Here is a 25,039-nt window from a genome sequence, read left to right on the forward strand (position 1 = left end):
GTAGTACTTCTCAAATAGTGGGGCGCGCCCCCCCAGGGGGGCGCAGAGCAATGCCAGGGGTGGCGCATGTGACCTCGGGGAACATGCTTTTTTTTTTTCTTTTTTTGCCATACTAGAATGAAGTGTACTTGCGCATCCACTCAGTGGGTGGCAGTGGCGCTCTCATTTTTAAAGTGCGCGCAGTATTTTTGAAGTAAGCAAGAGCACACAGACGAGAGATATGAACTTATGAAGAGCTTTGCGCGGTTTTCGAAAGCTGTTTTCCGGCCGGACTCACGCAGCGACCCACTGTCTTCTCCGGTTCTCACGTGTCCGCCCGAGACGTGCCATTTTCGGCTTGGGATCGTCGATTGTGTCCCACTTGTTGTTGATTCTTGACAAAAAATTAAAATTTTATATCTTTATGTTTGAAGCCTGAAATGTGGCGAAAGGTTGCAAGGTGCAAGGGGGCCGAATACTTTTGCAAGGCACTGTATATATATATATATATATATATATATATACATACACACACACACACACACACATATATATATATATATATATATATTAGGGCTGTCAAACGATTAAAATTTTTAATCGAGTTAATTACAGCTTAAAAATTAATTAATCGTAATTAATCGCAATTAATCGCAATGCAAACCATCTATAAAATATGCCATATTTTTCTGTAAATTATATATATATTCTGTAAAATAATTTGTTGGAATGGAAAGATAAGACACAAGATGGATATATACATTCAACATACGTTACATAAGGACTGTAGTGGGCATTTCACTCTACTGTCATTTAAATCTGTCTATGCTGTCCTCACTCCGAAGGGTCTACTTTTTCCAAAGCTAGACAGCTAGTGAACGACGCCTTAATAATCAGACTTCTTCCTTTTTCATCTGATTAAAATGGCCTCAAACCACTGTCCTCTTTAGACCGTAGTGAAACTACAACAAAAAAAGTACACAAGCATTGCATTAGCAACAACGTTAGCTTAGCACGCTATACAGGTTCACTAAACATAAACAAAAAGCGTATCATACAAAAAATATAACATTTCGCTTACTAACATAATATGTACATTCTTTACAACAACCATACTTACGGACAAATCTTGTCCAAGGATCATATAAGCACAACATTACAATGTAGGTGTCAGCCCGAGACGTCGTGCAGCCATATTGAACTGGCAAGAAACCAATAAACCATGTTGCAAAGCGACCACAAGAGTTCGCTGTTAGACGGCACAAAAAACCTTGCTGTGAAACTTACCAAAAGGCAGAATGCTGTCTGAGCGGGACATGTGCGTTAATTGCGTCAAATATTTTAACGTGATTAAGTAAAAAAATTAATTACCGCGCATTAACGCGATAATTTTGACAGCCCTAATATATATATATATATATATATATATATATATATATATATATATGTATATATATAAACGGGGTGGTATCGGTATGGTATCGGCCGATACTGCACAGCCAGGTATTGGTATCGTGGTATCGGTGCAACACTAGTTATGAGGTAGATATCTGTGACTTTTTTACAGACACCATTTTTTTCATTGTGACGTCATTTGTTTAAAAGTTTAAAATATGTGAGTGAATAATTTTTTTAAGTCGTTTTTTTCTTTTTTAAACGAAATATGAGACATCATAAATGATTCTAAGTTAAAAACGACAGACATTTTGAATAATAAATATAATTAATTACCTTCGTTTTATTGCTGGGTTGAAACAAAAGTGGTTGCGTGGCTTCTATAAATGGGGGTTTTTAGGGTATAACGGACAAATTCAAAATAGTTCGGCAGGTTAATGCGCCATGAATCAGCTATGGCAGCATATTGACATATTGTTCTATCAAACACAACAGTTGTTTTGGCTTAAAATGCAGCAGTTTCTTTTAATGAGTGCAAGAGCAGAAACTGCTTTTTCAGTCTTGTCTGTGTTTTCCACCATATATAAAAATGGTAAAGCAATAAAATTGCACAAAAAAAAAAAAAAAAATGAATGAAATAAACAAACAAAAACAACTTTTTATAATGGGTCAAAATTATTTTTGCAACTTTTTTTTGATTGAATAATAAAGACACAAATCTACTTAAATATGGCTCTGCTCAGGGGATACAATTTTTGACGGTGGTAACTACAAAGGTGGGCGTACCATATTCAATCTTGGCGAAAAATATTGCCTAAGAAGCCTGATTTAGAATTGCCCGCAAGAATGATGGGAAACAAAAAAACGCTCATTGTCAACTTGAAAGTTAATTTTATTGCTGACACTGCGTTTCGGGGTCATCAACATGTTGTGCCCCCCCCTGCACCAAAAGTCAAACTCCGCCTATGAGTGATGCCCAACCTGCATGTCAAGGCAGATTAAAGTCAACAAGCTACAGTATTATCCAATTTTTAAAACTCTTATCTAAAAACAAATCATTGTTCTTCTATTTCAACCTGAAATTTTGAGTGTCGAGGTCATAAGCAGATTTTAAGGGGGGGCCAGCCCCCCCTCCGGTGGCCGAAGAGTGTCATTGCATGAAATTGACTTTCCTATATATGTAAAAGTTGTAAAGCAATAAAACTGCAACAAAAATGAATGAAATGAACGAAAAATATATTTTTATAATGGGTCAAAATTATTTTTTGAACAGCTCATGTGACTAGCACCTTAGACGGTCATTTTCTTTGCATATAACCCCCCCCCCCCCCCCAAAAAAAATGTGGGGTGAGCAATTTTATTTTTCAAATGATTTTTTTCTTTGATTGAAAATATTTTTTTCTATTGAAGCAAATTTTTGAGGGGATTGAATGATTTAGACACAAATGTCCTACCCATAATATGGCCCAAACACAAAAAGGATTGCTTCAATCAAAGAAAACTTTTTCAATGAAAAAGTAAGTGTTCAAATGCAAATTTTCAATCTCAAATATTTTTTCGCATTCAAAAACGTTTTCTATTATTGTAATTTTTCTTTTTTTTTGATTAAAGTGAATTTTTCTTTTAGAAAATATATATTTTTTAAGCAACATATTTTTTGATTGAATAATAAAGACAAAAACATCCTAGCCAAAATGACCAAACACAAATCAACATTACTTCTATCAAAAAAGTTGCTTCAATAAAAAAAAAAAAAACTTGACTCCAATCACACACACAAAAAAAATCAATCATTGAAAAATAGCTTTCACGTGCATTTTTTTGAGTTTCAAATTTATTTTTGCATTTTTTTTTTTTTTATTGAAGCGACTTTTTTTTAAAATTCAAAATATATATGTTGATCAGAGGTTGCGCTAGACTTTTTCGTTGTCTGTCATTTTGACTGACAGTGTCATAAAAATCCGGTCATAATCTATTTTTACCCGTCACTTACATTTTTAAAATGATAATAATGACATATTCAATAGCATTTAGTTTTCATTCATTTTTAATTGATATTCTGTCCGAACAAGCTTAACAACAGGCAAACAGACAGCGGAGTGCACCAATCAGCGACGGGCAGACGTGCCGTTAGCAAAGCGACGAGGGCAGGACGAGGGACTTGCGCGCGGAAGTAAACATACAAGGAGAACGGAGTTTATTCAACATGGCTAGCGCGAGACAGACTGTTGTCAATGTCTCGTGTCGATGTGTTTTAGCTCATTTAAAACTGAATTTACCGCGGAATGGAACATATTCTCGGCTGTCCCGTTCGCCATCCTTGTTGTTGTAGAGACGACTTTTGGCGCGCAAGAGTGACGTTGCTCGTGAAGAACACGTCACGCAAATAAACAAATCTGATTTGTTGATTGATTTTGTACCTACTCGAGAGGCTGTGTCCCAGACTTTTCTCTCAGTGTTTGAAAAATACAGGGAGAACAGTCTGGCCGTGCCAGGCAAACACTCAGTTGCCTTGACATTTTTCCGAGTAAGGCCAACGATGTCATGCATCAAGAGAGACAATAGCTAATTAATATGCTCACTCGCCACCCTGTGGTCTGGGGTGTGAATTGCAACCTGTCAAAATGACGGATGGACTTCAGTTTTTTCCGTCACCGTTTTAAAAAACCGGTCAACGACGGAAAATATTCGGTTAACGCGACCCCTGATGTTGATTGAAGCATTTTTTTTTTTAAATTGAAGCAACTTTAAAAAAAAAAAAAAAAATTGAATACTAACGACACAAATCTACCTCCATATGGCTTTGCCCAGGGGATACAATTTTTGACTGGCTTAACTACATTGGCACGACACCGGCGGGCGTACCATATTCAATGGATGACGATCTTGGCGAAAAGTATTGCCTAAGCAGCCTGATTTAGAAATCCCCTCAAGAATGATGGGAAACAAAAAACACTCATTGTCAACTTATTATTATAAATATTCTTGTAAGTTAATTTTATTGTTGCGTTTCGGGGTCATCAACATGTTGTGCCCTCCTGCCCCAAAAGTCAAACTCTGCAAATGCTTTTCTATTAAATAACAACCGTTAGAATAAGTCAGTGAATCCACCTGTTGCCATTCCTCAAAAAGCATAACTCGTGGCTTCCTACGAGTAAACGATATTTGTGTTTACCGTATTTTTCGGACCATAAGTCGCAATTTTTTTCATAGTTTGGCTGTGGGTGTGACTTATACTCTAGAGTAACTTATGTGTGAAATTATTAACACATTATTATATCATTTCACATGTTATTTTGGTGTTTTGGAGTGACACTGATGGTTTGGTAAACTTGTTATTATGTTCTTTAAGTTATCTGAATAACTCTTAATAGCTATGTTGCGTTAACATACCGGCAAAGTTCGCATTTCGTTGTTAATGCATCATGTGACATTATCACACTGTACACTTATTCGGCATGTTGTTCTCTATTATATCTTTATTTCAAATTGCCTTTCCAGATGACATATCTGTTCTATCTGTTGGATTTTATCAAGTAAATTTCCCCCCAAAATGCGACTTATACTCCGGTACGACTTATATATGTTTTTTTCCTCTTCGCTGGGCATTTTATGGCTGGTGCGACTATACTCAGGTGCGAATTATAGTCCGAAAAATACGGTAATATAACAAGCCCAGAATTTCAGTTTGTCAAAAAGAAATTTGAAATGACATCATTATTATTCTGGTATTTGTGAAAATTTTGTCTGGTGGTGTCCTCTTGTCTTTTTTCCTCACGTAAAACAGGTGTGTGCCTTGGGTCAATAAAGGTTGGGAAATATGAAACCAAGGGACTTAAAGTGCATGGTTGCACGCAACAAAGCACCATTTACTTTTAATAGGTCTAATTACCCAAACGGTTGCTTACCAATTATGTTCTAACGATAATGCCAGTACAAACGTTTTCACCCCCCCCCTCCAATGCACGTGTTTCTGCACTGTTGGCCACTGATGCCACGGTTGTGACCAGTTTAGTTATTGGTGGTGATTTAGTTAGCAATTATTAATCTCATCACCGGAGACAGCAAGGAAATGGGTAACAGGAGACTCAACACGATTGAAGAGAATAGCGATCAGTGATTTCCCATAACCTGTTGGTAGGCATGCTAACGGGTCTCTTTCATCGAATGAGGTGCACATGCAAACACGCTGAATTTCTTTAAATTGAGGAATTTTGTGAATGCGGAAAGTTTCCTTTAGTACTTCGTTGAAAATTTCATCCGAGATTTCCATTTTCCAGCTGAGATTTTCCACTCACTGCCAAGAAATGAGAAATGCCTTGGAAACAGTGTCACCATAGGCCATAAATGAAAAATTCGGAACGAGTTTTTCAGGGTACAAGGTTCCCTGGGTAGACTGGCTAAATGGGTCAACAGCATATTAGGGAAAACAGATTTTTGGCGCCACGCAGAAACATTTCAGTGGCAAGCCTCCAGACAAAATCAAGTGTGCTGTTGGAGGTGACATTTTTGCTCCTTGCTTTTGGGCATTTTTCCATTCAAGCCTCTAAATAGTGAAAGTCACTACATCAGCAGATGTTTTTTGACAAGTGTCATCTTCTAAAACCTGCTGTGTTTCATGCTGCTTTAGCAGCTGCAGCAACCTGATTGTCAGGCACCACATTCAATGAGAGCTAAATGTAAATTCTGCCTCTTCATGGATTAAAAAAAAAGTCTACACACACACACTTCTGTTCAAAGGCCAAGTGTTTTAGATAGACAGTTAGTTAGTTAGTTAGTTAGTTAGTTAGTTAGTTAGTTAGTTAGTTAGTTAGTTAGTTAGTTTGTGTGCACCCCCACATAACTAGGAATGTGACTGTGTTCAGAATTAAACCATCGAAAAGAAATTTATTTTCTAAGGACACCTACCACCCTACAAAGTGCAACAGCCCTCCCAGATTAAATGGATTGGACGTCTACGAGTGAGAAATTCATTTAAATTCATAGCAGAAGGCAGGCCTGGATCTAGGTTTACCCACCAAAGTGGGCACTAAGAAATTTGAGGGTGCACCCCCAATGCAGTATTTTTTTTTACCCTCTGCATTTCTCCGGGCTTGGTACCGGTGCAAGTAGGACATTGGCTAGTGTCCCGTTGAGGCTGCATTAATTTTTGGGGGGTTTATTTGTTTTTTTGTTGTTGTTTTTTTTTCATTCTTCTATCTACTTATTCTCGCAGTCGGCGTGATATCACGATGACGTCATCTCGCATATAAACGTGTCACCATTTTGAGATGGGGGCACGCACAGGTAAACATCCGCACTGAAATCCATATATTTCAGCTGTGTTTTGCGTATTTTTTTTCATAAAAACGTCCTAAACATGACTTATTATAGACCCTACTCACATGACGTCACAACCACGCCTCCGCGCCATATTGTTCGTCTACTCGTCGTGTTGACGCATTACCGCTACGTAAATTCCTCCTATTATGGCGTGTTTTTCTGCTCGTTAACATTAATGATCAAAATAGTGAAGGCGTGTGTGGCGGTTGGTTGCAATAACAGAGAAGATAGACGGAGAGACTTGAAGTTCTACAGTATTCCGAGAGACCCGGAGAGGAGAGCAAAATGGACTGTTGCAATTCGACAAAACTGGGCACCAAATGATCAGCACAGATTATGTAGTAGTCATTTTATATCTGGTAAGATGCACTTAATATATATTTAGAGGGTTTTGGGCTGACAACCACAATTAAGATCATTGCGAGGCTAATCGCCGACAACATACAGTTTCAAATTCAAGATGCTTATTTCTTCCACCATCATTACATTTTGAATAATATTTAGCTGGTACCAAGTGAAAGAAGCTGGCCTCGTCTACGGATCATCAGTTAAACAGGTGTGTCCAAACCTTTTGAAAAGGGGGCCAGATTTGGTGTGGTAAAAATGCGGGGTTCTACCTTGGCTGATTTACATAGAACAATATATTTAAAGAAATTTTAGCAAGCCCTTCTGTGTGTCACATTTGCTTTATTATTATTTTTAATTCATAATTTCAACAGTCTCGTCTTTGTGGCGTTCTCTTTCGACACTCGGGCTCTTGCGAAATACTGCTGTGAAATTAAACTAGCTTCAAGTTGCTATAATTTCTCGCTGCGTATCTTCCCTGTAATGTTGTCGTACATGCCAGCGTGTCTTGTTCGGTAATATCATTATTGCGTCACATCGAACTCTTTGAAAACAGCGACTGTCTCTTTGCAAATGAGGCAGACACAGTTGTTGCGTGTTTTATTGAAATAGTCCAATATCCACCTATCCTTAAAGCGTCGGCCATCGCAGTCAACTTTTTTTTTTTTTTTTATTGTCGCCATTTTAGAAACTTGGAAGTAAAGGGTCACACGGGGTAATGTTGCTTAGAGTGCTGCTCTTAAAGTTTTTCAAACTTTCGTGAGAATAGGCTGATTTTGTGTGGACAAGATAGTTGTAGATATCAGGGTAGCAGATGTCAGGCAGAGAGGGTGAAGACAGCGGGTCGAAAAATATCGATTTAGGCATCAAATATGGATCTGGCGAATGGATAGACTGAAGCTTTTCCACATAACGCCTTTTATGCAACGCATCCAATGAGTTTACAGCGTCTGAAAGCACCGGGGCTTCCATGAATTGCACTATAAATTGCACGACAAATTGAAACCACTGAGAATACGGATAAACAAAGACGGACAATATGGCGGCCGGATACTGCGACACGTCATTCTGTGACGTTGGTGAGTAGGTTCTATTATCACGAGTCACTGCCTACAGACGCGAGGAGCCGATACAACTTAAAATTAGCGTGTATTGATCTGCAAATCTGTCCATACAAAGTTGCAGCTGATAGCTGGATAAACAATCCAAAGGAAATGCCTGCAGTGGAGTTCGGAAACATCTACAACTACCTCATAAAGTCACCCAGTAAGTTGACCTTTATCAATTACATGCAGGGTGAAAGTGGGCCAGAACGGTCAGGAACGCAGTTCCGGTATAAGATTCAGAGCCAGAGCGCAGCTCCGGTATAAGATTCAGGGCCGGAATGCTGTTCCGGTACATGGTGCTTTGATTCTGAAAATATGACAGCAACTGTCAAAACGCTATGTAAAAAAAAAATATAATAATAATGCTAAGCTGACACACATGCATTCACCTCCAAAAAGAAAACAATCTACCAACATCATACTGTATTTACATACACAAGTGTTAATGACATGCATAATAAAGTGCTTGTGTAGCGTAATCCGTTTCCCCCAATATTTATTATTGATTTTATTCCACGGACGGCATGGAGGTTTCCCCAGCTGCTGCAGTTATCTGACTCTAACGATGGTGAGTCACGTCGATATGCGAATGCATGCAGCGAAGCAAAACGCCTGAACTCATTTATCCGTTCAATTGGCTGACATACTGGTTCATTAGGTGCATATTATCTGGAACAGCAAAAAAAAAAAAAAAAAAAAAAAAGCTTGTTGAATTGATGCGACAAAAAAAGAGCAATGCAACATAAGATGGATCAAATCTTTAAGAGCAACAAAAGAGTTGAGGAGGCTTATTCATCATATTTAGTTTTATTTGCTCTGATGGGGAGGTTCAGAACATCTTAGCTGTCAATGTGCACTTTGGACTTATATTTGTCCATTTATGTTAGGCCACTTATTCATTTCCTTATGATTTATAAAAGTCAATGTTTGCACGATCTTCAAAATCTATTCCATTTCACTCTGCATAATAGAAGTCATTTGTACTTATTTTTCTGAATGTATGTAACTTGTATCTTTATTATTTAAAAAAAAAAGTTTACATTAACTTCAATTTTAATATTTGCCTATGTTCTTAAGTAGTTAAAATTGAGATTTGGCATTTAGCATGTGAGGAAATGAGGGAAAATAAAAATTAGGAGATGGTGGTTGGGGTTATTGCTGTTTTTTGTTAACTTTTATTTTGCAAATCATTAAAAAAATACAATTTTGAATGAAACATAAATAAATAAAATTTCTGGCTCCGTGGCGACCTTCACGTCGGGGAGTTCCGGCAAGAAATTCTAGCCACTTTCACCCCTGATTACATGGAATATGCACTGTGTGGAACTAAGAACACTGGTAGTATATACGGAGTGATTATTTCTTCCGTAACCGGTAATTCGCCTCCAAACGTTATTTAGCCGTAAACACGTCACGGCAAAATAACCAATAATAGGCCAATAATATACCGATTGACCGATCAGAGCAGTTCACGGCAAAAGAAAAATAATGCTTTGCGAGTTGTCGGGTACGGTAATAATAACCACTGCCTAGTCTATTGAATCCTAGCAGCTAATAGGGGCAAAAAAAAATCGAATAAAGTTTACTCACCAGTAATAAAATGTCGGCTTCAAACGTAAATGTGCCTGGATTTAGGTTCCCACTGGTGAGAATGGTCCACGGAACCGTTTTCTTTTACTGTTCCTCGATTTATTGCTTTCAGCCATTTGCTTGTCCTTTTCTTCTCACGAGGAAGAATGAAGAACTTCAAATGCGGCTCCAAACTCTTCCTTGTGTTACAACCCGCAACACGGCCACTTTTAGTCATTCCGACGGAAAAAAACACCACAAATAAGACAAAAGTTCAACGTGTTTGTACTACAATCAGGGGTGAAAGTGGTTAGAATTTCTTGCCGGAACTCCCCGATGTGAAGGTCGCCACGGAACAAATTTTAGGAGAAATTGCATTTATTTATTCATTTATTTATTTTCTTTTTTGGGGGGGGGTCAAAACTACTTAAATGCAAAGAAAACTGTTATGGTCAATTATTTTTATAACACGTACAAAAAACAGATTTTCATTTAAAATTGTATTTTTTCAATGATTTGCAAAATAAAAAGTTAACAAAAAAAGCTATAACCCCAACCTCTATTTCCTAATTTTTATTTTCCCTCATTTCCTCACATACTAAATGCCAAATCTCAATTTTAACTACTTAAGAAAATGGGATGTTTATTAAACTTGAAGATAATGTAAACATTTAGTTTTTGTTGTGTTTTTTAATAATAAAGATGCAAGTAACATACATTAAAAAAAAAAAGTACAAATGACTTATATTATGCAGAGTGAAATGGAATATATTTTGAAGATCACGCAAACTTTTACTTTTTTAAATCATAAGGAAATGGATAAGTAGCCTAACATAAATGAACAAATATAAGTCCAAAGTGCACATTGACAGCTAAGATGATCTGAACTGCCCCATCAGAGCAAATGAAACTAAATATGATAAATAAGCCTCCTTAACACTTTGCTTGCTCTTAAAGATTTGATCCATTTTCTGTTGCACTGCCCTTTTTTTTTTTTTTTTTTTGCTATTTCAGAAAACATACACATTTGAACTAATCAGAGCTGACTATCTCTGGTGATAACATGTCAGTATGTCAGCCAATTGAACAGATAAATGAGTCCAGGCGTTTTGCTTTGCTGCGTGCACTCGCACATTGACGTGACTCGTCATCGTCAGACTCGGATAACTGCAGCAGCTGGGGAAACCTCCATGCCATCCGTGGAATGAAATAATAATAAATATCGGTGGAAACGGATTACGCTACACAAGCACTTTATTATGCTTGTTGTTAACACTTGTGTATGTAAATCTGATGTTGGTAGATTGTTTTCTTCTTGGAGATGAAATAAATGTGTGGCAGCTTTGTATTATTATTTTTTTTTACATAGCGTTTTGACAGTTGCCTTCATATTTTCGGAATCAAAGCACCGTATACAGGAACAGTGTTCCGGCCCTGAATCTTATACCGGAACTGCGTTCCTGACCGTTCTGGCCCACTTTCACCCCTGACTACCAGTGTTGTTAATAACGGCGTTAGAATATAACTGCATTACTAACGGCATTATTTTTTTCAGTAATGAGTAATCAAATTAATTACTTTTCTCATCTTGGCAACGCCGTTATCGTTACTGAGGCGGGAAAGGCGTGCGTTACTATGCGTTACTAAATTGGTTGAATAAAAAAAGTCTGAGAGAGACAGACTCACGGAGATGAGACAGCAGAGCAGGAGTGGGGAAGACGCCGTTGCAAACGCGATGCTAGGTGGCTCCAATAATACCTGACTGTAGCCATAGCCTACAAACTACGCCCACATGATACAGTAGATATCACATATTATAGAACTAGATGCAAATGATAGACACGGCTGCATTGGCAACATGTTTTAAAGACTACATGCGTTAGTAAATAGCCGCCATCTTAAAGCAGTAGACCTCTCAGGAAGGCTCTGATGTAGAGATCTTTCCTAGAAGTAACTTTTTTCTTTTATCTAAAATGCTCCTAAATCGGCAAAATCTTGACTTAAATCTACCTTTAAATGATGAAACAGTTTTAAAACTTACACATGTTGAAAGTAGACAGAAGGGAACTAATGCAATAACGGGAGCAATTTTAACAACTTTAACGATTGATTCATAACTTTAAATGACTTCCACACATAGCAAAGGTTACTATCTAGTTATCGCAATACCCTTGTGTCCAGTTAAGTGGAGGGTAAATAATTGGGCTAGGGCCAATTGTCCCCAAAACCCTTTATACTTCACATTGTGTGACCTGTTTTTTTTTGTTTTTGTTTGTTTTGTTTGTTTTTTGTTTTTGAGAAAAAAACATGAAAATTATCACTAGTTACTTTGCCAAGTAACTACTTACTCTTACATTCAGGTAACTGAGTTACTAACGCAATTACTTTTTGGGAGAAGTAATTTGTAACTGTAATTAATTACTTTTTTAAAGTAAAATTAACAACACTGCTGACTACAATGCACGACAGAGCAACTGCTTGTGACTCGTGTTTTGCCCCCACTTTGTTGTGGCTGAGAGGAAGCGCGCGGATAACAAACGAGGTTGGAAAAACAGCTTGTTTTGGTGATTGCTTGCTCGGCGTGGTTGCGGCCAACAGTAACAGTTAATCCTGTAATCCTGCAATAAAAAAGTAGGTGAGACCAACTCTCCGTGCGTTTTCTATATCCAGTGCGACGCTACAATAGATATTCTCGACCACCCCGGCCCCCCCATACATCCGGCCCCGGCATTAGGATGAAAGGTTCGATCGGACGTCTATCATTGTCAATGGCACTGAAAGAGTTAATGCCAAGTAAAGTTTAGATGATCTAGTACGCTTCGTCTGACATTTTTTCTATGCTGTGCCAACTCTGACTGATATTTGGCTTGATGTAACAAAACACATCAATTTAAATATGCGCATGCGACTTCTGAACATCAACTTGACATCTCCCACAGTAAAGCTGCACTGCACGTGTTCTCTGTTTAGACAAAAGCAGAGCAAGTAAGACAGGCAAGAAAATTAATTAGAACTGAGCCACAGACTTAATTACAGACTCTATTCACAGTGGATATATCAGTGGAAAAGCCTTGTCACAGCACATCAGCGCGAGCTCACGGTTTGCCGGCAACAGTGAGAGTTAACCAGTAAGCAGCCCACAGTGTTCTGGCCTTATACTGTTCCAAAGAATCACGGAGACACATCATGCAAGGGGAGGTGTGGTTTAAAGGGTGCAATGAGGTACCGCACGCTACACGTCACTTCCGCTCATTAATATTTATGACGTTAGCTTCTGTGGCTCTGCTGTTAGCTAAGGGGGGACAAGCTCTTGTTTGTCCCCAATAGGAAATGAATGGGAATAGTGTACCACGGAGATGTTTACAGAGCTAAACCTACCAATTCTGTCCGAAAATGACGTCCCTGGTGCCAAGTTCACTGGTAAAGATGTGGAAGAACATACAAATGTTCAGTTAAAAGGCTTTGAGTGTCGATGGCTGAAAAAGACAGCCGACCTAAGCCTCCCTTAGCTTTTTTATCGACACTTTTTTCTTACGCCACTGACAATGACATTCTCCTGTTTTAACAATCTATCCTTTACTACGATAAGCCCCATCTTTCTTATATATTATATCCCCTTGTTTTCTTAAGTCTCTGACCGTTATTTTGGGGGACACTGCTGTTTTGTGTAGCGATCGCAAATGCTACTCGTTGACAGCCAACGAACACTTAATTTTTTTCATTAATAACAAATCTTAATTCTATTAATTCATTTACACTTCCCCCTTACTAAAGTTGTTTCTTTACAACAGAAAAGGTAATCAATGGTGGCAGTCAGATACCACTTTAAATTTTTTTTTCAGGACATTCATTGTCAGACAGAAGCAGCACGAAAAACGCCACGCGAAAAAAATATCTCAAAATATCAAAATGGCTTACCTCTTGGCCAAGACAAAATGTTTACTGCATATGAAATGTGAAAGGCTTCACTTTGCTTGCGTTAAACGGGTCTTTTAGACGTCCGCAGCATAGTAGCTCCATTCTTCACATTTTATGGTTCCGGGAGACTATGAAGAAAACATCCTTTATATGTCGTAATGTCTAGAGTCGTTTCTACAAGTTCCAAAGTAGCAGTGAATAATCGGCATGTCAGTTTTTGAAAGATTACCGCAGAAAGAAGGCCGAAATATAATGGTTTGCATGCAAGGGCGTGTATATAATGACCTACTTCCGCTTTACGATGCGACGTCACGGTCTAAAAATAGCCTGCGTGCGGTGCGCTATTGCTGTAAAACATTATTGCCTTAAAGGGCAACTGAAGAGCTTTCCGGATTTTGTTGTAATTTTACGAATATAAACTTTGGACAAGTTCGCCAAAACAACCATGACATTATCAACACGTAATTGCAAGGATAGTTTGCGTTTTTTTAGTTTTTTTGCACTCCGTTAAATGTCCCTTCCCAAACCCGAAAGTGTGACGTAAATTCCCCGACGCAACAGAAGACTAGTATCCACAGCTAGCATAGCAGCAACAACTATCAGTGATATTTCCGCCAAAGGTAACCGTTCAGGATCGCTCTTTCGTGACGCTACCGTTGGCAAAGGCTCCCAGGAAAGATGATCTACAATTAATCCCTACATGTTTGAACCTGAGGGGTCAGATGACGACGATTTACTTGACACAGCAGATGTCGTCATGACGCCAATTGACAGCTCGACACTTCACGAACGGGAGAATGAGTGGTAAGTCCAGCATCGTGATTTTTCTATTTGAGAGAATGCGATTACATGGTTGTATATATTTTCCATGCTCTCTACATAGCTAAAACTGGATATTAGGTTATGGGACACCTCCTACCGATCTAAATATGGTAAAGCTAGCCCAAATGTGGCTAAATAAATTATATGTTATTAATTTTTCAAAATAAATGACAAAACGATTTTATTTTCCAGGTGTATTCATGCTCACAAAACAGTCCAAACCTTTGCAGGAGAAGTTTTTTTGGACCACTCATAGAGTCTCGAGTCTTCCTGTGAGCAATTCATGCTACACATCGAGATGGCATGATGAATCTCGCGAGTAAAACCCAGAAAATGTTTGCAATATATGGCGAGGATAGCGTGGTGCTATGTTTCCGTGTTTAGAGTGGTGGCGACTAAAGATGTGGATGCCGATCGATCGGGTCCGATCACGTCATTTTCAAAGTATCGGAATCGGCAAAAAAATATCGGACATGCCTTTTTTTTAATATACAGTGCCTTGCAAAAGTATTTAGCCCCCTTGAATCTTGCAACCTTTCGCCACATTTCAGGCTTCAAACATAAAGATATGAAATTTTATTTTTTTGTCAAGAATCAACAACAAGTGGGACACAATCGTGAAGTGGAACAACATTTATTGGATAATTTAAACATTTTTAACAAATAAAAAACTGAAAAGTGGGGCGTGCAATATTATTCGGCCCCTTTACTTTCAGTGCAGCAAAATCACTCCAGACATGTGGAAGAAGGTGCTCTGGTCAGATGAAACCAAAATTGAACTTTTTGGCCACAATGCAAAACGATATGTTTGGCGTAAAAGCAACACAGCTCATCACCCTGAACACACCATCCCCACTGTCAAACATGGTGGTGGCAGCATCATGGTTTAGGCCTGCTTTTCTTCAGCAGGGACAGGGAAGATGGTTAAAATTGACGGGAAGATGGATGCAGTCAAATACAGGAACATTCTGGAAGAAAACCTGTTGGTATCTGCACAAGACTGAGACTGAGACGGAGATTTATCTTCCAACAGGACAATGATCCAAAACATAAAGCCAAATCTACAATGGAATGGTTCAAAAATAAACGTATCCAGGTGTTAGAATGGCCAAGTCAAAGTTCAGACCTGAATCCAATTGAGAATCTGTGGAAAGAGCTGAAGACTGCTGTTCACAAACACTCTCCATCCAACCTCACTGAGCTCGAGCTGTTTTGCAAGGAAGAATGGGCAAGAATGTCAGTCTCTCGATGTGCAAAACTGATAGAAACATACTCCAAGCGACTTGCAGCTGTAATTGGAGCAAAAGGTGGCGCTACAAAGTATTAACGCAAGGGGGCCGAATAATATTGCACGCCCCACTTTTCAGTTTTTTATTTGTTAAAAAAGTTTAAATTATCCAATAAATTTTGTTCCACTTCATGATTGTGTCCCACTTGTTGTTGATTCTTGACAAAAAAATTAAAATTTTATATCTTTATGTTTGAAGCCTGAAATGTGGCGAAAGGTTGCAAGGTTCAAGGGGGCCGAATACTTTTGCAAGGCACTGTATATATATATTTTAATTAAATCGTTTTCTAATTGTATTTCACGTTACAGACAAAATGTCTTACACTCATCCAGAGTCTTTAGTTTTGGCTTAAAGTAGGACTGTCAAATTTATTGCGTTAACGGCGGTAATTAAATTTTTTTTTTAATTAAACACATTAAAACATTTAATGTAGTACTTCTCAAATAGTGGGGCGCGCCCCCCCAGGGGGGCGCAGAGCGATGCCAGGGGTGGCGCATGTGACCTCGGGGAACATGCTTTTTTTTTTTTTTTTTTTTGCCATACTAGAATGAAGTGTACTTGCGCATCCACTCAGTGGGTGGCAGTGGCGCTCTCATTTTTAAAGTGCGCGCAGTATTTTTGAAGTAAGCAAGAGCACACAGACGAGAGATATGAACTTATGAAGAGCTTTGCGCGGTTTTCGAAAGCTGTTCTCCGGCCGGACTCACGCAGCGACCCACTGTCTTCTCCGGTTCTCACGTGTCCGCCCGAGACGTGCCATTTTCGGCTTGGGATCGTCACGACGACCGCCGTCAACCACGGTTCTCCCTCGGCCGCCGAGAATGCGCTTTTTTTGGGCCGTTTGCCTTTTGGCTTTGACATTTAATACAGTGGTAGGTGAGGAAAGACCACTGTTTACTGTGTCTTAAAATGATTATAGCGGACAGCCGGAAGCCAAATCAATTAAGACGCCACTTAAAGACATTAGACCCCAATCTCATTGATAAGCCGCTTGGTTGTTTTTCAGCGAAAACGTGCCGAATATTGCCAATAATCGTCCCGCTTTGTCAGTGTTATATAAGTAAACCAGTGAGCACTGTTAGCATGCTGAGTGGAAAATAACCCCATGCTATTGCAAACTGGAGGTGATACTGTGAGCGGTGAGCAGCGAAAATAAAAACTGTCTTTTTGTCCAAAGACACTCTTTTTCCCTTCTATTCGGTTGTGTTTTTTCGGTAAAATTTTTTGTTATATTATTGTCCTCATGAGGTAATGTTTCTAATCAATTTGAATTTGTTATTATTTACTTATTTTATTTTTCAGTATCAAATGTTAAAAATGTACCTTAAGTATTTTTACAGTTTGGATGTGACTTTTTTTTTTTTTTTTAATTCAGGCAAATTGATGTGCGTTAAGTCTTTTCTGTTACAAACAAAAACAATGTTGATAAAGTTATACTTTATAAGTTGATCTGTTATTTTCTGTAATAGAAAAAAATGACAATGTGAGGCAGAGGCGTACTTATAATAGTAATATTATAGACAAATGATACTATTTACAGTGGCGGCAGAGTTTGGGGGGGGCGCGAAACATTTAGGTCTTCCTTGGGGGGGCGTAACAGAAAATAATTGAGAAGCACTGATTTAATGCAATTAACGCATGCGCTGCACCACCCACTCACGCATTGTCGCGTTCAATCTAAAAAGGCGCCGTTTTACCTATATATAGAGCTAAAAGGCAGTGTAAAATGAGTAGAGTGAATTTAGGCAGTCTTTGAAGCCTTTATTTAACTGGCTAAAGCCTTAAAATCCCCCTCTCAACAATTAAAAATATCGTGGGAAGCAATGTGGGGCAGAAAGGTAGTAGTTGATCTTTTCCTTAACACCATGTGTTATTTCTCAACGCAGAGAAGATATATCAATTGGTGTCACTACGCACAGTCATGGTTGCACTTCCCATCATGCATTTGGGCAGAACAGTTAAATGGCTACAGTATCATTTACTGAAAGTTCAACAAATACACTAGATGGCAATGTTTAGTCACAATATACAAAGTCACATTTATCCTTTAAGAATTACAAGTCTTTCTATCCGTGGATCCCTCTCACAGAAAGAATGTTAATAATGTAAATGCCATCTTGAGGATTTATTGTCATAATAAACAAATACGGTATTTATGTACTGTATGTTGAATGTATATTTTTGTCCGAGTTTTATTCATTTAATTCTTAATGCATTGCCAAAATGTGTATGATCAGGAAAAATTATCGGGAATGATTGGAATTGAATCGGGAGCAAAAAAAAAAAGCAACCGGACCGGGAAATATCGGGATCGGCAGATACTCAAACTAAAACAATCGGGATCAGATCGGGAGCAAAAAAACATGATCGGAACAACCCTAGTGGCGATGCTCCCTGGAAGTTACGTCATCAGGTAGCGGTCGGCAGGGCGGTGCGTCCCTAGTTGCTATGGTGTTGCTATGGCCATAACTCAAAAACTACGCGGTCAATTATTTATTTATTTTTTTTATGAGACTTTTTGAGACAGCGAATGATGCATTTAATACAATTCAAAACACTCAACAACGAAATCCGAAAAGCTCTTCAGTTGCCCTTTAAACATTAGACTAAGCTAAATCAGTACTTGGCCATCAAACAACCTCTATTGTATTAAATTGGGTTTTTTGACTTTTGAATTACACATAATGTAGTTATACTGTATTGTATAAGATTCTATGTACAAGGTTCTCAAGGCATTTTTTGTTAACGTAATCACATAACGACAATCCTGTGTTGTTGTTTTTTTAATGTTGTAACATGCGCGCTATTGTATTGGGATTTGATTGTTGAGTGATATTTTGTCCATAACACATCATAGAGGGGGTGTACCGCACGACAATATTATGCAATACATCACAAGAAAACCATACTGTGTTGAACCTCAGTGTGTGTGACCAAATTGAATACTAATGAGGATTTGTGGCCTTTTTCAACTCGTTGCGCTATGTGTTGTTTATTTCAGGCCATTTCAATGAATTCAATTCAAATAAATCTACCACGATTACTAACTTTTACACTAACCACTTCTGTATTATATATAATTATATAGATTTGATCGCAAACTGTAGCACTTGAAGGGCAAAATGCCTAATTTTGATTATGCGTGGAATGAGTGGTGTTTGCTACTGCGGAGCTCACCTTTTTTATTTTTGGGTGCGTGGCTGCGGGGGTTTGTGTGTTTGCACAAAGCTTGCAGAGGTGTAATGCAGTACGAAACATTCTGTACTGAATTCTGTGGTCACGTTTAATTGGAGATTGGGATGTAAAAGGTGATGCGAACGAAAGGAAGGCTGCTGGGAGTGAACAAAAGTCTGTATTAGAGCCAAGTCGACATTAACGCTTACTTGGACAGAAAGCAGACTTTCATCAGCAAACAATTTCCTCTATGCAATTGAAAGAATTGCCACTGATGACTTGGTGTAATGAGGGCCTGCTTTCTATCTCTGCATGCATGAATGGACTTGAATGACCGAGACGCCGTTTTTTCCCCCTTGGCTCAGTGGAATATCTAATTCTCTCATGCTTAGACATGCCCGGTTCCATTGTCCTTCCCTGATTCATTCATTAGTCCATCTAGCCTCTTAACAAGACTGTGCATTATCTCAAGAGCGCACTTAACCTCAGTAAATCCAAACTGATACAAATTTGGTGTCTTCATAGACTGATGAAAAAATCTCGTCCCCCATTTCTCAGTTCATCGCCGGTGGCACGCTTCCAGCTGTTTTCCCCAACTTGCAGGCGTGGTAACACATACTGTAACCTAGTATGATCAGAGGATAGCACAAGGACAGGGCTATGATCAATACCAAGGAGATAAGACTGTATCAGTTACACATACATATGGAGCATGTATTAGAAATATCAGTGGCTCAATGTGATGAAACGTGATCATCAGATCAATGCCCATGTCAGGTAAAGTACTTTACTGTCACCAGGGTTGACGTTGGTCGGTCTTAACAGTGGACCTAATTAGCTGCCGCCCACCATGATTCCCAGGAGTTGATCATCTGGTTAGTGTGACCTTGAGTAGGCAAAGCCCTGCTGTAATAGTAGTACTGAATTCAAGATCCCCAGTTTAACATTTAGTCATTAATGTTCTGTGTCTTATTGCTGACAGAAATTTTGCACAGAGTGCTCACATGGAAATGCCTTGACCTTGAGATAGAACAGAGGGAGGAGGGGTATAAGGGAGTGTTGAGCTCACATTGATTGTTTCCATTTAATGGCACTTCAGAATCAAGACGCAGAGCACATGACTGTCAATGTTAAAGCAGATGACGCCCTTTCAGATTTAATTGCATTGCTAAGAATGGCTGCCAGGGTTTGATTACATTGTGTGCTCACTCTCTCTTCTGTCCTTCTACACCCTCTACCCACTACCCCCCATTTCTCCCTTTCCATTGGCTTCTCCTCACTCTCTGATGTCCTGCCCAGTGGGTGGCTCTGGCCTCGCTGTTCTTTATCCTGGTTTCCATCACCACGTTCTGTCTGGAGACTCACGAGACCTTCAACCCCATTGTCAACCGCACCGAGGTCGAACTGGTGGACAACGTCACGGTGGTGCACACTTACCAGGAACCCGAGACGGCGGCCTACCTCACGTACATCGAAGGCGTTTGTGTGGTGTGGTTCACTTTTGAATTCCTAATGCGAATAACTTTCTGTCCAAACAAATTTGACTTCATCCGCAACGCCCTGAACATCATCGACTTTGTGGCCATCCTGCCCTTCTACCTGGAGGTGGGCCTCAGCGGGCTCTCGTCAAAGGCAGCTAAGGACGTGCTGGGTTTCCTCCGAGTGGTCCGCTTTGTTAGGATCCTGCGTATCTTCAAACTCACCCGCCATTTTGTGGGTCTGAGGGTGCTGGGCCACACTCTGAGAGCCAGCACCAATGAGTTTCTTCTCCTCATCATCTTCTTAGCCCTGGGTGTCCTGATCTTTGCCACCATGATCTACTACGCGGAACGCATCGGCGCAAACCCCAACGACCCCCGAGCCAGCGAGCACACGCAGTTCAAGAACATCCCGATTGGATTCTGGTGGGCCGTGGTGACCATGACGACCCTCGGCTACGGCGACATGTACCCTCAGACCACCTCCGGTATGCTGGTAGGAGCCTTGTGTGCCCTGGCGGGTGTGCTGACCATCGCCATGCCGGTCCCTGTGATTGTCAACAACTTTGGAATGTATTACTCCTTGGCTATGGCGAAACAGAAACTACCAAAGAAAAAAAATAGGCATATCCCACGGGCGCCACAACCTGGTTCTCCGAACTTCTGTAAATCAAGCATCAGCTCGCAACATCAGAGCCCTGTCGCCCACGACGATGTTTTTGAGATAAAGTTTCAAGGTAGGATAAAGCCCTTTATATTTATAACTAATAAATTCCGATACCTTGTTGACTCAGCAACAGTTCGTTGGCCTAAAGAAACACATATCGCTATTCAGCTGTTTCTTTGTTCCCACACGTCAGTCAGCTGATGAGTCAGGCATGAGATTAAACAGCAGACTTTCCCAGCACACGATCAATAAAATACATGATTTTCTACTCTGAATGGACAGAAAAAGCGATTCAGGCAAATTATTAGTAGTCTTCCACATGGCTTTCTAGATGTTCATTCATTCTTCATGTCTTATAGGGGAGAGAAAATTGCCTGTCCTCCTCATGTGTTTACATTGGGAGCTCATTCGCTGCCATTGACATGACATACCACAGTTGCCACTGCCAATGACAGCCTTTATAAAATACTTTTTTTTAACACTTTGGCAAACATTGACTGTGCTAGACATCCAGTCCTTTGTGAATTGGACATCTATCGCCATTAATTGTGCTGAAACCACTAGTTACAAGCACTCCTTCCAGTTGTAATTAATTGGCCTTTTTTGTGTGTGTGTGTGTTTTTTTTTTTTTTTTTAAATTATTGTCAGGATTTGGCAATGAGTTAAATACAATGAAGCCCATCCCCCTAAACAAAAAGAAAGAAATTAGGGCAGCAGTCGGCAAACCGGTCCTCGAGGGCCGCAGTGAGTCCTGGTATTTGTTCCAACTCAGCACAGACAGTTGAACCAATGAGGTTTCAGCAGAAACAAGAAGCGTCTACAGTGCCCTCCATACTTATTGGCACCCCTGGTTAAGATGTGTTTTTTAGCTTCTAATGTTTTTTTTTAATTCAAATAATATGGGACCTTAATGGAAAAAATGAAAAAAAATCCAACAATCAATAAAAGTGCATTTATTCAGTGGGGAAAAATTCCCACATAAAGAAATAATTATTTGACATCAAATAACGTGTGTCACAATTATTAGCACCCCTGGTGTTAATAGTTTGTACAACCCCCTTTTGCCAACAAAACAGCACCTAATCTTCTCCTATAATGTTTCACAAGATGGGAAAAGACAGAAAGAGGGATCTTCAGCCATTCCTCTTTGCAGAATCTCTCTAAATCTCAGACCCAGTGACGACCCATCTTCAGTTTTCGGGCAGAGGGCAACAGATTTTGATTTAAAATGTCCTGGTATTTCAAAGCATTTATGATGCCATGCACCCTAACAAGGTTCCCAGGGCCTTTGGAAGCGAAACAGCCCCACAGCATCACTGACCCACACCCATACTTCACAGTGGGTATGAGGTGCTTTTCAGCATGCGCATCTTTCGTGGCACGCCAGACCCACTTAGAGTGTTTGCTGCCAAAAAGCTCAATCTTGGTCTCATCTGACCAAAGCAAACGGACCCAGTTGAAGCCTGGGACCGTGTGCTTTGGTCAGATGAGACCAAGATTGAGCTTTTTGGCAACAAACACTCGAAGGGTCCGTGTGCTTTGGTCAGATGAGACCAAGATTGAGCTTTTTGGCAACAAACACTCTAAGTGCGTCTGGCGTTCCATGAAAGATGCGCATGCTGAAAAGCACCTCATACCCACTGTGAAGTATGGGGGTGGGTCAGTGATGCAGTGGGGCTGTTTCGCTTCCAAAGGCTCTGGGAACCTTGTTAGGGTGCATGGCATCATGAATGCTTTGAAATACCAAGACATTTTGAATCAAAATCTGTTGCCCTCTGCCCGAAAGCTGAAGATGGGTCGTCACTGGGTCTGGGATTTAGAGAGATTCTGCAAAGAGGAATGGCTGAACATCCCTCTTCCTGTCTTTTCCAATCTTGTGAAACATTATAGGAGAAGATCAGGTGCTGTTTTGTTGGCAAAAGGGGGTTGTACAAACTATTAACACCAGGGGTGCTAATAATTGTGACACACAATATTTGATGTCAAATAATTTTTTCTTTATGTGGGAATTTTTCCCCATTGAATAAATGCACTTGTATTGAAGGTTGGATTTTTCTCTTTTTTCCATTAAGGTCCCATATTATTTGAATAAAAAAAAAAAATATTAGAAGCTAAAAAACACATCTTAACCAGGGGTGACAATAAGTATGGAGGGCACTGTAACTGCAATCAAGTGATTGCACTTGTAAGAAACCAGATTGTTGAAAGGCTGTCCTCATGATAGGTTTGAACAAAAAAAAAAAAAAAACACACTGCGGCCCTTTGTGGAATAGTTTGCCCAGCCCTGAGTGACAGTGTATTTCTGTTTTTATTCATTTTGACTAATTTTCTTTTTATTAACATTTTATTAATTCATAATTTTACTTATTCATAAAAAATCTACAAAAATATTTATAATTAAAAGGATCCACGTATAGAAAGACTGGTAGTTCCTAAAAGATAAAAGTTATTATGAGTTGAAATAATTTGAAATTGAAACCCCTCTTGATGTTTTCGTTTTTATACAATTTGTAAAATTAGATGAACTAGTAGGTGACCATTGTTGTTAACGTCATATGGTTATGCTGATGGGCTTCCATAGTGTAACTTTAGTGACATAAACATGTCATCTGTTCAACCCTTTCAATTTGAACCCGAGAAGAACATTAATGAGCATGACAGCACTGTCGATATTTTACAAAAGCAAAATGAACATGCAAGACAGGATGAGACCAGACGAGAGTGTGTGTGTGTGTGGTGGTGGTAACTGTGGGGTCTTCTGCAAAAATATGCTACACCGGCGAAACAAGGCGAATTTTACACCCAAAGTACTACCATGCGTTTTCAGCTTGTTTTGTTTAGATGCATACAGACTGAACATGCTAAAGATGCCTGAGGAAAAAACTTCAACGTAGTAATATCAAGTAAGGATGGTTTAATTATGCTACGTGACTAAAAAGTATTTTGAGGGGAATGAAAAGGTAATAAAAGACTTAATAAAAACACAAATAGTAAGTACTCGCCGCTATTAACCGATGTGCGCATGTGTTGGATGTCTTGCTGTCTAGAAGGAATTGCAGTAACCCCGTAGTGTTCGTCTAGTGACAGTGACAAACTACGTCATCACCCCGAGCGTCCATTGCGCGCGTAAAACACGTGCCGTCCTAGATCAAAACATGTACTATATATTAAAGATTTTTAAGTCAATGCCAATATTTCATGTGTTTCTAATAACATACTTTAGTAAAAGAGAACAATTGTCGCTTATTAGAGCCTATAAGTCTTTAAGTACGAGGTTGCCTTTAAATAAGTTCAAAATGAAGTACAACCACCTGGCTAAATGACTAATGTCGAATCAGGCCAGAGACATGAAAAGCACAACCGCAGTCCTCAATTACAGTGCTCTCCATAATTATTGGCACCCCTGGTTAAGATGTGTTTTTTATCTTCTAATATTTTTTTTAATTCAAATAATATGGGACCTTAATGGAAAAAAAGAGAAAAATCCAACCTTCACTACAAGTGCATTTATTCAGTGGGGGAAAAAATCCCACATAAAGAAATAATTATTTGACATCAAATAATGTGTGTCACAATTATTAGCACCCCTGGCGTTAATACTTTGTACAACCCCCTTTTGCCAACAAAACAGCACCTAATCTTCACCTATAATGTTTCACAAGATGGGAAAAGACAGAAAGAGGGATCTTTAGCCATTCCTCTTTGCAGAATCTCTAAAACACCCAGAGACCTGGGTCCTCTCCTCTTCAGCTCACTTAGCAACAGATTTTGATTTAAAATGTCCTGGTATTTCAAAGCATTCATGATGTCATGCACCCTAACAAGGTTCCCAGGGCCTTTGGAAGCGAAACAGCCCCACAGCATCACTGACCCACCCCCATTCTTCACAGTGGGTAGGAGGTGCTGTTCAGCATGATTTTTCCCCCACTGAATAAATGCACTTGTATTGAAGGTTGGATTTTTCTCCTTTTTTCC

The 25,039-nt window shown here is 39.3% G+C and overlaps 1 protein-coding gene across 2 annotated transcripts in view; it reads left to right on the plus strand.

Moving 5' to 3' along the window:
• kcnc1b (potassium voltage-gated channel, Shaw-related subfamily, member 1b) overlaps positions 1-25,039 on the plus strand; it is a 48,286-nt gene that overhangs the window by 7,925 nt on the left and 15,322 nt on the right. For both annotated transcript variants that reach the window (XM_057835831.1, XM_057835830.1), the window contains one exon: positions 20,219-21,134. In XM_057835831.1, coding sequence (XP_057691814.1) covers positions 20,219-21,134 — 916 coding nt within the window. The remainder of the gene's footprint in view (positions 1-20,218; positions 21,135-25,039) is intronic.

The sequence above is a fragment of the Corythoichthys intestinalis genome, chromosome 5 (assembly GCF_030265065.1).
Source record: "Corythoichthys intestinalis isolate RoL2023-P3 chromosome 5, ASM3026506v1, whole genome shotgun sequence".
Classification (NCBI taxonomy): domain Eukaryota; kingdom Metazoa; phylum Chordata; class Actinopteri; order Syngnathiformes; family Syngnathidae; genus Corythoichthys; species Corythoichthys intestinalis.